Raw genomic sequence first — 12,943 nt, forward strand, 5'->3', positions numbered from 1 at the left:
AGTAGATTAATGGCTGTAAATGTCCATGGGTAGACATTTCCTGCTTGGAATGCACTCATAGAGTTCTTCATATTGTTATTTGAGTAGCATCTAGGGCAGTGGTTCTCAACCATCCTAATGCTGCAACCCCTTAAAATAGCTCATGTGGTGACTCCAACCATAAAATTGTCTCATTGCTGCCTCACACCTGTGACTTTGTTACTGCTGTGAACTGTAATGTAAATGTCTGACATGCAGTTGGTCTTAGTCAGAACCCACAGGCTGAGCACCACTGTTTTTGCATATACACGTGTCTTTTTTAAAAATTAATTGATTAACTTAACATCCCAACCACAGTTTTCCCTACCTCCTCTTTCCCCAGCTACCATCCTCCCCACCTCCCCAGTCCCCAATCCACTGCTCCTCCCTTTCTCTTCAGAAAGAGGAGCCCTTCCATGGGTACCAGCCAGCCTTGGCATATCAAGTTGCAGAAAGGCTAGGTGCATCTTTTCCTATTGAGGCGAGATAGGACATCCCAGTTAGAGAACAGGGGTTGAAAGGCAGGCAACAGAGTCAGAGACAGCCCCTGTTCATTCTTTTAGCAGTCCCACAGGAAGACGGAGCGCAGAACTGTTACATATGTGCGGAAGGCCCAGGTCAGTCCCATGCATGCTCTCTAATGGGCAGTTCAGTCTCTGAACCCCTATGGGCCAGGTTAGTATATACATTTTCTTCCTTCCTTCCTTCCTTCCTTCCTTCCTTCCTTCCTTCCTTCCTTCCTTCCTTCCTTCTTTTTTTGAGACAGGGTTTCTGTGTGTTAGCCTTGGCTGTCCTAGACTCACTTTGTAGACCAGGCTGGCCTCGGACTCACAGTGATCCAACTGCCTCTGGCTCCTGAGTGCTGGGATTAAAGGTGTGCGCCACCACGCCCGGCTTATATACACTTTTCTTAATGAGCTTACACTCACACTTGGAGTCAGATAGATGCAAGTGCCATTCCAAGTACTGCCACAGTGTTCAGGTTATGATTGAGGTAAGTCCATATCTGTGAGCCTAGGTTTCCTTGTATGCGGCGTTGGAGTTCAAGGCCAGCCTAGTCTATAAAGTGAGCCCATGACAGCCAGGGCTGTTACACAGAAAAACCCTGTCTCGAAAAACCAAAAAGAAAAAAAAGGGGGGGGGGAAATATATGAGACTGAGGAAGTAGTTCAGCCTGCAAATTACTTAACTTGCAAGCACAAAGATGTGAATTCAATTCCCAGAAATCACAAAAAAGTTAAGAAAGGAAGAAGCCAAACTTGGGCTAGGTGACACATTGCAGTCATCCCAACACTGGGGATTGCAGAGATAGGTGGACCCAGTGCAGGCTTGCTGCCCAGCCAGCATAGTGGCTGAGCTCTTGGTCAGCGAGAGAGCATGCATGACAAAACAAAAACAGGTGGCCAGTACCTGAAGATGGCACCCAGGTCGCCCTCTGGCCCCCACATGGGTAAGCATGCACACCCAGTTAGGGAGGTTAGAGGCAACTTGTGCTGTTGGTCTTGTTGACAGGCGCTTTATCCATTGTCATACTGAAATGCTTTTATACTTGAGTTGTATTAATGACGTTCATGGATGTCAGAAGTGAGTGTATTGTGTTTTTCTTTTCTAGGTTAGTGACATTGGAAAACAGCCCATGTGTTACTCCAGAGTTGCTTCGTATATTTCAGAACATGTCACCACTTCTTGGTATGTCTTAAAGTCTTACTGAGATATTTTTTAGTGTAACCAGAACTTGGAAGTATTTTTCCTGACTTTAACTTTACACCTTCCATCCATCTTTTTAAGTTCCATATATCAATAAGCCATAGTATTTTTACTGAAATTTTACATGTATTTAAATTAACTTCCATTGATTTAAATGTAAACATTAAGTAACATTGCTCTATGTTAACATTGCTCTATGCAAAAATTTTCAATATAAACTAAGGTATAAACTGATTACAAGTTGAACCTGAACTTTGCCTGAAGAATTTTGTTTGATAGCTGTTCTATATGCTGCTTAAAGAATATATTCTGAAACTGCTTCTCCACCATGGTTTTACTCTCCTCGCTGTACACAGGGAGTTTGTGCTATAATTTGCTGAAGTATTGCTTACAGATTTGCTAAATATTCACGACACTTAATGTGTGTTGTCCCGTCATCCTCGCATGGCCTCACACATGCTAGACAGCTGCTTCCCTCTGAGCTGGCAATGCCTCAGTGCTGCACAGTTTCAAACATCTCATGGAACCATGGTTCTGAGGAATCTACGCACTTACTCTTTCAGTCTTTTGGGGACATAACTAGACTCTTCCTCTAGTATCAACATTTATTTTCATAGTAAATCAGTATTTCTACATGCTTTACTATTTATTTATTAATTTACTTATTTATGCATTCATTCATTCCTTTTGGTAGTGGGGATGTTGAAAATGAGCCTGGAACTCACTGGTCACTGATTTGTGTCCCTAGCTTTAAATCTCTTAAAAATAATACTTTGGTTATAAAATCATCTTAGTGAAGGAGTTCACCTATTCATTTGCATGCCTACATATATATTAATTATACACAGTGTACTTTACTATCCCTTTGATTATTTTTTAAAAATTTGGTTTTCAACTCTTGGTATATATGTGGTTGTGTGGGTGTGCTGGTGTGTGCACCTGTGAGGGCTTGAGGGCTACAACAGGTACCTTCCTCTGTCACTCTTGACCTTATTTTTTGTGTGTGTGTATAAATGACTATGTGTTGGTGTGAATGATTGCACACCTGTATGTTTGGGGATCCATGTTCCCATGATTGCATGCAAGACAGAAAAGGGTGTCAGGTCCCTTGGAGCTGCAGTTGCAAGCATTTGAAAGATGTGCTGCTTTGTTATGTGGGTGCTGAGACTCCAGCTCTGGTTCTTTTTTTTCTTTTTTTAAATTATGTATACACTGTTCTGCCTGCATGTACACCTGCTTGCCAGAAGAGGGCACCAGATATCATAGATGTTTGTGAGCCAAGAAGTGATTTCTGGGGATTGAACACAGGAGCTTTGGAAGAATAACCAGTGCTCTTAACCTCTGAGCCATCTCTCCAGCCCTCAGCTCTGGTTCTTGTGAGTGAATAGCAAGTGTCCTTAGCTGCTGAGCCATTTCTTTAGCACCTTTATTTCTTGTGTGAAGTAGGGTCTGTCACTCAACCCAGACTCACTGATGAGCTAGACTTGCTGGCCAGTAAATCTCTGAGATCCTCCTCCTCCACTTCTCAGCACTGAGATTAGACATCCCTGCCATGATTAGTTCTTTATGGGGTGTGCAGCAAGCCATTTTCTCAACAACCCTCTCCCCAGCTCTGAAATCCCACTAAGACTCAGCCTTAGAGCATCTTTAATTCTTTTATTAAAACTTTTGTTTATTTGTGTCCTGGGAGAATATTTAGGTGGAAAATCCCTAAATCTGGACTGTTTGCTAAAAATTTATTTATACTTAGAAATTTTATCAGAAGTTAAAAAAAAAAAAAAGTAGAAAACACTAGCGGATGTGAACTGACAGAGCAGTGATTGTGAACTGACACCACTGGACGGTCCAGACTTTAAGTGGGTGGATGACTGAGATGGCTAGATAATGCCACTAACCGTTCACTCTTCTCCTGAGGGTCCTTCTTATCTCTTTCCCCTGTCCCCTCACTCCTTTTCTTTCTTGGGGGATTTTAAAAATTTTTCATACTTTATTCCTCCCCCGAATAGAAGAATTCCCAAGCAATAACCTAAAGTCTATTTTTCAATAAACAGACCTTCGTTATTTTTCCCTGTGAAACGCAAACATTCCCAGAGGCAGTGGCAGCTACTTACTGCTGATTTCCTAGGAAAGTTAGTCTTTTAGTTGTTCAAGAGAAAGAAAGGAAGTGTACTCCCCACTTTCTTTTGTCTTCTGACAAAGGCCTGTTTACTTCCACTCTACCTAACTTGGAGATGTTATGCAGTGCCAGTCTGCCCAGTCTCTGTGCTGCTTTATATGTGGCCTACGAGTGAAAAATGCAGCCAGGCCTATTACCCTAAACTCTCATGAGCAGGACTAACCCTCTTTCATATGGTTGGCGTCAATACTATGACCTCACTAGGTGGTTTTCTCCCACTAAGAATTGAACATGCTTCATCTCTACTTACTTTTCATTATAAACCAGAAAACCATAGGACCCAATTGAAATTTTGGTTTGAAGTGAAAGGTCAGAATTGTTCTGAATGGAAAAAGAGGGAAGAAGTACCTTTTGGAAATGTTTTTATTAGTAAAGGTGAATGAGCAAGCATTGTTACAGGGTGTGCCAGCTTTTAGATACTGGCTAGTTTATGAATACTGACTAGATTATAGTCAGAAACATTTATAAAGAGAAGTATGTAAGTTGGTTTTATTTTTGCTTTTCCTTTAGCCAAGGCTGGCATTGAAATCACAATCCCCCTGCCTCGACCTGTTTAGTGCTGGAATTACAATAGTGTTTCACCACCCTTACTGTAACTTAATTTTTTTCACTTGCTTGTAGAAATTTTTATTTTTATTTTTATTTTTCTGATGGTAAAACATTATCAATCCTGTCTGATCTTCTATCCTAGAGCTTCCATCCAGCTGCCTTGCAAACGGTAAGGTGCATGCTTGCTGCTATAGGAACCATAAAAAGTCAAAATCACATTAGTAATCGTGGTTAAAACAAGTTTGAGTACCTTGTGTTGCTATAGAAACTTAGTTTTAACTAAAATGAATCATTACTTCACTTACAGTTTGAACAGCTAGTTAAATTTCTCTTTTAAAAAAATAATTACTGTTTTGGCAGAACTAAGTTCAGAGAATCTCCGAACCTGCTTCAAGATCATCAATGGCTATATCTTTTTATCATCAACAGAATTTTTACAGGTATGTCAGAGTAGTTGTTACATTGTTAATAATTATGTAATATTATTTTGGGTTATGCATGGTATCAGGAGTGCCTTTTCAAAGTTCAAATTTCGTTTGTTACTTTAGGGAGTAAAAATTTTATTTCCTTGTAAGTCTTCCCCATGCAGGAAGGGTCAGCGGTTAAGGAATACAGAAAATGCCGTGTGTGTGTGTGTGTGTGTGTGTGTGTGTGTGTGTGTGTGTGTGTGTGTGTGTATCGATGCATCAGTAAACTTATTAGCTGTGATCTTTCCTCTTCATTCTTCCTAAGAGGATCTTAACTGAAGTTGTTTGTTTAGACCTTTAGTATAAATTCCTGAACGGAGTATAAGGCCTTCCAAATTGAGGCTTTATGCCTTTTAAATATTGCAACTATACTCTTACACATATACTAACCCAAATTTGATTGGATTTCAGACATATGCAGTAGGTCTGTGCCAGTCCTTTTGTGAGCTGCTACCAGAGATCACTACAGAAGGTCAAGTTCAAGTACTGAAGGTATTGCCACCTCAGGCTGATTGTCACCTGCTGTTGGTAAAGCTGGAGCTGGCTGCGTGTGGATGCTGGAGAGGAGAGGGGCTGGTACAGCTTAGCTTATTCCTCGCTGCGTGTGGATGCTGGAGAGGAAAGGGGCTGGTACAGCTTAGCTTAATTCCTCTGACCAAAGCATCATTTGAATGTGTGTACAAGTTACCTGGAGGTCTTTTAAAATGCAGTTTTGGATTTCTAACAAAATTTCATCTGATTGGAATCATGTCTGCTGAATTTCATTGGATAGCAATTAATTAAAAGGTTTTTAACAACTTTTCCTAACCTTGGCAACACTGGATACATCTCAGCTTTGTAGTTGTTGTTTGGATAGTGCTCTCAGCATTAAACCTGTGTCCTCACACATTGGAGGCAAGTCAGTGAGCTATACCCTCAATCAATGGCAGCTTGCCTCCCAGACAGGGAATAAGTGCTAGTGTCCATATGACAAGCAGGACAGTCACCACTCTTCTACCGAGGACGGCCTTTTCAGTTTGTTAGACTATACTTGGAACAATTTTACTGATAGTTTTAACTTTACTTGGCTATTGAATGTAGAGTGCTAAATTTGTTGGCATTGTGTATAATTGAGAACTAATAGCCCGTAAATTATCTTTATATAACTATCAAAGAAATACCATAACATGAACAGAATAGCTCACATGTAAATATAAATGTATAACTATAGTAAAATATATCATGATTTGCATGTATATAAACATATGTATTGGTAATTTACATATGAAGCTTAAAATGTATAGCTATTAAATTTCTAATTTCTTGGCTGTGTTCTGTGTCAAATAAGAGAATTAAATTCTGGTTAGAGAAAGTTTTACACTATTTTGTGGGATTTTTCTAGACTGGGTCTCACTATGTAGCTCAGGTTGTTTTGGAATTCTCTAGGCTGGCCTTGAACTCACAAAGATAGATCTGTCTCTGCCATCCAAGTGCTAGGATTAAAGGCATGCCCCACTATACCGTTCAAAGTCTTTCTAACTTAACAATTACATTTATGATTTTAAAACCATGGCATTATCTTAAATCTTCAAGGTGGATTTTCTATCAGTGGAATGCAATATAAAAAAGCTTATTTCCTATTAACCAAGACAAAGATGCTACAAATTAATAGGAATAATCACCAGCTATCATCTGAGTGTAGAGGATGGTCTGTTCTTGGTGGATACACACATAGAAAGTCTACACATTCATGTGTGCATGGCTGGTTTGACTTTTAAGTTGGGTATATTTGGTATTATTTGTTTGTATAGTAAATTATTTGCCTAGTGAGTCAAGAATTAGATTTTTTTTTTCTGGAAGTACTTAATAGTAAATGCTTTAGTTTATGGAACATTTAGTTGTTATCTCAAATATTCATTATTGATACTGTCTGAGTTATCACTGCCAGAGAAAATTGTCATGTTATCTTGATACTGTGTGTACTTTAAAACCCTTCCTATACTAAATTGTTAGTCTGTAAGTTTCTCCATTATCAAAAGTCAAAATGAATATGTGCCTTGTTTCAGATTTTAAAGTCACCAGGGTCTTGGTTTTCTGTTGAAGATTTAGAGTGCAGTATCAAGTCCTGACCGTTTACTTGGCCCGTGTCCTAATTGCTCAGCCGGCTCTGCGACTTAGAAGCCTCTGGGCTATACTCTGGGCTTGGTGTTTTTTGTTGTTGTTTTGTACATATGTACATAAGTATATATGATGTGGAGAAGTTACTCTCTTCTTATTTTCCATCTGTAAGACAAGGATTGCTTTGCCAAGTGTGTAGGGCAAGTAGGACGATTATTTGAGAGAGAGAGAGAGAGAGAGGGAGGGAGGGAGGGAGAGAGAGAGAGAGAGACAGACAGACAGACAGACAGACACAGAGACAGAGACAGACAGAGAGATAGACACACACTTAAATAGGTACCTAGCATGTAATAAACCAATACAAAAATTCACTATTTTTATTTAATTACAAAGCTGTTTCATTTTATGGTTGGTCTTTGTGGGAGGGAAAGTCAAATACACTTTTTTTATTTGATTGCTGGAAATTTGGCTGTAGAAAAACAATCCAAGACAGATGTTCTTCCTACATGATTTCCTTTAAATAAATGTTTATTGAAAGTAAGCACTTCAGGACCCGGTTGAGATGGCTTAGTAGGTAATGGCGCTTGCTACCAAACCTGTTGGCCTGAATTTCATCGCTAGAACCCACATGGTAGAAGGAGAGAACCAGCTCCCAAAAGTCGTCCTCTCAGTTCCATTTATGCGCTATTGCATGTGTGCACACTCTTGTGTGCAATTGTGTACATGCACACACAGAGTAAATAAATGAATACATGAAAAATTAAACAAGAAACAATTTATCAAGTGAACTTGCTTTTTAAGGTAAAGCTATTAATATAGGATATTATTAACAATTATATATCTAAGCTAGTTATTTAAAATTAATTGTCTTTGCTTATTGCCTTTCAGAATAACACAGCCTTTTAAAAAATTTGTCATGGAGAATTCCAAACATTAGCACTACACACTTGTTTCATAATTTTAGTGGCAAGTCTATTTCTTTTTCATTGTGCTTGAAAGTGGAAAAAATGATGTCATCTGTCTACTTCACTTGTACCTTTTTTGGTTGAATGAGTCAGTACAGATCGTTATAGTCCAAATATGGTAAAATTTTATAACAGTTTATACAAAGTGTAGATTAAAACTATTTAGTGTCAAAAGTAGATCACTAATAGATTGTAAATACTTAAGTTACATATTGAAGACTTGATAATATGCTTAAGACAATTTGAAAAAAAGTCATTGTTGTAGTTGTACCTTTGATTTGAAGTCATAAAAACGAGCTTATTTAAATAAGTGGATGTTGAGTACTCGGAATATGCTACATAGCACAGATAAATCTCTTGCCTTTTTGATGTAAAGGGATATTTTAAGAAAATGCTGTGTTTATTTTATATTTTTCATTTGTAGTTGGAGAGAACTCTTAGATTTCTATTATAGCTCTGAATGTTAGGTTATTTTTACTTTCAGTATCTTCCAGATTCTTTTTCTTAATATAGCATACTATAAAACAGTCAATATATTTTTTGATAAATCTTACCCTTACACTAATTTCTCATAGTGTCTATAAGTAGCTTCCTTGTTCTATGAAGCAGAAAATTACATTTTCTGAAAATTGAACAAAAGACCAGCATGCCTGTTTTGGTAGCCAGTTATTTAGAGCAAAACTAGACTGTACTCTTTGACTCAGTGCAGGGTATCTACTTGGGCACAGTAATATTCTAAAAATAAATCAAATTTAAGTTGTCAGCATTAATTTGAGATGTGTCTGTACACACATACCATTTTGAGTTTGGAAATTAATTTCTCATAGCCATATTTATATGCATTATTAAACCAGCTTCCTTTCCTTCATCATGATGAGGCATGTGATGAACTATTTAGGCTGTAATTCTATATAAGAGTTAACACCATTATTTACCACATCCTACATATTTATTAGCACATAGCATGTAGAGTACATTTTATCTACATGTAATCATAATGATAGTACTATTAATTTTCTATTTTGCAGACAAAAATTAATGTTTGCTCAAGGTCAGACAGCTAGTAAGTATTGGGGTCATGGTGTAAGCATAGACATTCTGACATTAAGATCTACACGCTTAGTGATTTTCTATTCAGTGTAAAGCTATTTCAAGAATGTTGTGTTAGAAAGAAGTTAAAAACCTACATTTTTTGTTTAAAAATAGTCTATTGTATGTGTATCTTGAATTAAGTAGATTAAAAACTAAGATGTTGCAAGTTCTATTTGTGTTGCCACAATGCTGATTTTAAAAAGACACAGTAGAGCCTGTGGGGGTGCACGCCAGTAGTCCCAGCACTCTGGGGGGCGGGGGACACAGTAGAGCCATGGGGGTGCATGCCTGTAGTCCCAGCACTCTGCGGGGGGAGGGGGGAATGACACAGTAGAGCCATGGGGGTGCATGCCTGTAGTCCCAGCACTCTGCGGGGGGGGGGGGGAATGACACAGTAGAGCCATGGGGGTGCATGCCTGTAGTCCCAGCACTATGCCAGGCGGCGGCAGATCTCTGTGAGTGAGGCCAGTCTGGTCTGTAAAGTGAGTTAAGGACAGCCAGGGCTAAAAATCGAGAAACCTTGATCTGAACCGTTCCCCCCACCCCCCCCCCGCCAAAGCTTTTCAGTGCTTTTGAGAGTATAAGTTAGTAGCATTGTCCATAATTTTCTTCTGTTTAAAGAGTAAACGATGAAAATGAAGCAGTAAACCAAATTATTAAAAGTGGTTATCAAGCAGAAAAAGGAAGAACAGTTGGAAGCTAGAGTTTAGATGAGCGTAGATGTTTTACATGATTTAAAGTAATAAAAAAGGCCAATCCCTAGTACTATGAAAACACAATAAAAATAATAACAAAAACTAAAACTTTAAGGAAAACTTTTCTTAAAAGAAAATATATTGTGATATAGTGACAGTCACCCAGGAAGAATACTTCAAGTAACTTAGTATATATAGTAAGTGTGGTGAACTATAACATAAGAACCAAAGAAAGCCTAGTGTGGTGGCGCACGCCTTTAATCCCAGCTCTCAGGAGGCAGCGACAGGCAGATCGCTGTGAGTTCGAGGCCAGCCTGGTCTACAAAGTGAGTCCAGGACAGCCAAGGCTGCACAGAGAAACCCTGTATTGAAAAATCAACCAACCAAGCAAACAAACAAACAAAAAGAGCAATAAATTAACATTTTATAATGCTACTTCTGCCTTTTAATAATACATCATTTTCAAATTCAAAAATTTGTGACTATATTCATATACGTAGTAGAAATAGAGTTATTAAGATCTATAATTTTCATCATGAAATATATAGAGTTGTCCATCTGATTTTCCACATGCATCTCTTAAATTCAACATGTCAAAATAGAACACTGTGTCATAGTTACTTTTGGTACCAGTTCTATTCAATCATGAGGCTAGGAAAAATGCAAGAATTGTCTATCTTGGGTCTTCTGGTTAACTGTTCTTTCTATGTTTTACTGGCTCATTTAAAACTTTCTTGTGACTGTTCCATACCCCCTGCCCCAAAGTCAGATAATGACATTTTTCTACATAATATTTGTTGTTGTTGTGTTGTTGTTTTTTTTTTTTTTTTTTTTTTTTTTTTTTTTTTTTTTTGCAACAGGGTCTCACTCTGTGGCTCTAGCTGGACTGGGACTGGCTATGTAGAGCAGGGTGTCCTTGAACTGACCGAGATCGGCCTGTCTCTACATCTCCAGTCCTGGAACCAAAGGTGTGCACCAACATGCCTAGCCCTCTACACAATACAGCTATATCTCTGCCTGTGGTTTGTAACCTTCTTAGTTTCAAAGACTTAGCCCTGAAGTATTTTATTGATTCTTTGTCAACATTGACTATAATTTACCTATAAAAACTGTATAAATGATAGTGTTAGATTATACTTAATGTATGTGAATGATTTATATGGAAGAGTCATAATCATTAAACACACACAGGAATTTTTATTTTTTCTGATACTAGTTTATTCATATGAAAGGCTGTAACATTTCTTACTCTGTTCTTCAAAACAAAAGTAGAGTGATTCATGTGGCTTCTTTTGAGTTAACTTTAATATGAATGTTAAAGGATATAATTTGGTCACTTAGATAGACAAGGCTTAAAAAGAAGCCACTCTCTTGCCAGGCATTTCTTCTTACTTAGCAATAACCACTTGTGTTTCTTGTAGCTAATTATCATGTCTGTTATCAATACCTTTGGACTATTCTCTGATGAGTTATTAATGCTAGAAAATATCCAGGACTCCTTTTCACCTCCATCTACCTTTTTAAATTTTTTTTATGCTAGATCAGTATTTAGTGTTTATGATTTTTGTTTTCCTGCTCATAGTGAGATGAGTAATTAGCTGTGATTATTGTTTCCTATAAAAACCTAACCTTTTCTATCCTTGGAGATCCTTTTCTTCTGTTTTTGTGTTTTAGACAATGAACTGTAACAGATGCGTCAGTTTAATATGTTCAGACGGAAGAGCTATTCTGTTACTTTAATGTCCTTGAAAATCTGTCTTCCAGAGCCACATTGACTCCGTCCTCCCATCTCCTTCTCAGTTGTGGCCTTTCCAGCTTTCTGTTCTCTGAATTTAACAGTCACTGGCCTGTGCGTTTGCTGTTGTTGTTATTATTTGTATCACTGAAGTCCCTTTAGTTTTAGACTCAATCTCAGTTATATTCTCTACAGAGCACTCACTGGTCTTCTTTTGGGGTGAAGACCAATGCTCCAGATATTAAGACTTAGGTATATCTGGCAAATTGGGTTTTCAGTGGATTCTCCTCCAGCATTCTTGTCTTCATTTTGAGTCTTTATTGTCTTTCATCTCAATTTTTACCTTCCCCCCTTTTCCTTTCGAAAGGTGTATGGTTCTGCTTTTCCAGTGCTTTTAAGGGAGCAAAAATGGAGACGTGATATATGATGTGACTCTGGTATTTCTCAGCCCCTTAGGGCTCAGCTTCTTTCTAGTCTGATGAGTCACGAAGGTGAAATGTATTTATGCAACATTCTTTCTACTCATAATTGATAAACTTAAATGTGGATTCTTAACAATGTTATTTTGTTATTTAATTCCACTAATAAAATCAATGCTTTTGTTGGGTGTGATGAGACACATCTGTAATTTTAATACTTAAGAGGCAGAGGAAGGATCAATAATTTGAGGGCAGTCTGGCCTACATAGCAAGACCATGTCTCAGAAAGCTAGAGAAAATGAAACCAAACCAAACCAAACAAAACATGAAATTCAGAATCACCACAGAAGAGGGTTTGAAATGCCCTTTCCTGCTTCAGTTTGTGGGGCATTTTGAGGATTCATGTATCTGTATTATCATAGTGTGATTAAATGTGACTTCAAAGTGCATAACTGTACCTAAATATTATAGACTTTATACCAGATTACAGTTTTTAATACATTATTTTGTGAAAGTTTGTCTAGTGCCAGAATATTGCATATTTCGCGTTTTAAAGAAAGAATATCATAAAACTTTCAGTTTTACCAATAAAGACTCATGGGCCAGATGCTGGGGTGAAAACCTGTTAGCTCAGAGAGGCAAAGCAAACACCCAGCTGACTTTACTACTCAGCCAAGGTCCCAAAAGGAAAAAGTCCCTTCTCCTCCAGATGTCTTAAATGCCCTTCAGCGCAATGTCCCTTCTTTCTGTTTATTCCCTGTCAGCTGGTTTCTTGCTCCACCTCTTGACCTAGGGTTAACTTTATTTAATCATGGTTACAGAAAGCTCTTGGATTAATGGTGTGTGCTGTTGTGGAGCCACACAACAAATATTTGTTTACAATAAACAGAAAATTCTTAGATTAAAGGTGCCTGCTAGGGCTGAGCCACACCACAACCACCTGTTTAAAATAAACTGAAAGTTCTTGGCTTAAAGATGTGTGCTAGGGCTGAGTCACACTACAAGTATTTGTTTACAGTAAAC

At 38.0% G+C, this 12,943-nt stretch overlaps 1 protein-coding gene across 1 annotated transcript in view; it reads left to right on the plus strand.

Annotated features, from left to right (window-relative positions):
• The window catches only part of Ipo11 (importin 11), a 148,240-nt gene that overhangs the window by 73,287 nt on the left and 62,010 nt on the right, over positions 1 to 12,943 (plus strand). Inside the window, exons 22-25 of the mRNA XM_051172607.1 lie at positions 1,631 to 1,707; positions 4,593 to 4,619; positions 4,811 to 4,890; positions 5,329 to 5,409. Coding sequence (XP_051028564.1) covers positions 1,631 to 1,707; positions 4,593 to 4,619; positions 4,811 to 4,890; positions 5,329 to 5,409 — 265 coding nt within the window. The remainder of the gene's footprint in view (positions 1 to 1,630; positions 1,708 to 4,592; positions 4,620 to 4,810; positions 4,891 to 5,328; positions 5,410 to 12,943) is intronic.

Source organism: Acomys russatus, chromosome 30 (genome assembly GCF_903995435.1).
Source record: "Acomys russatus chromosome 30, mAcoRus1.1, whole genome shotgun sequence".
Lineage (NCBI taxonomy): Eukaryota > Metazoa > Chordata > Mammalia > Rodentia > Muridae > Acomys > Acomys russatus.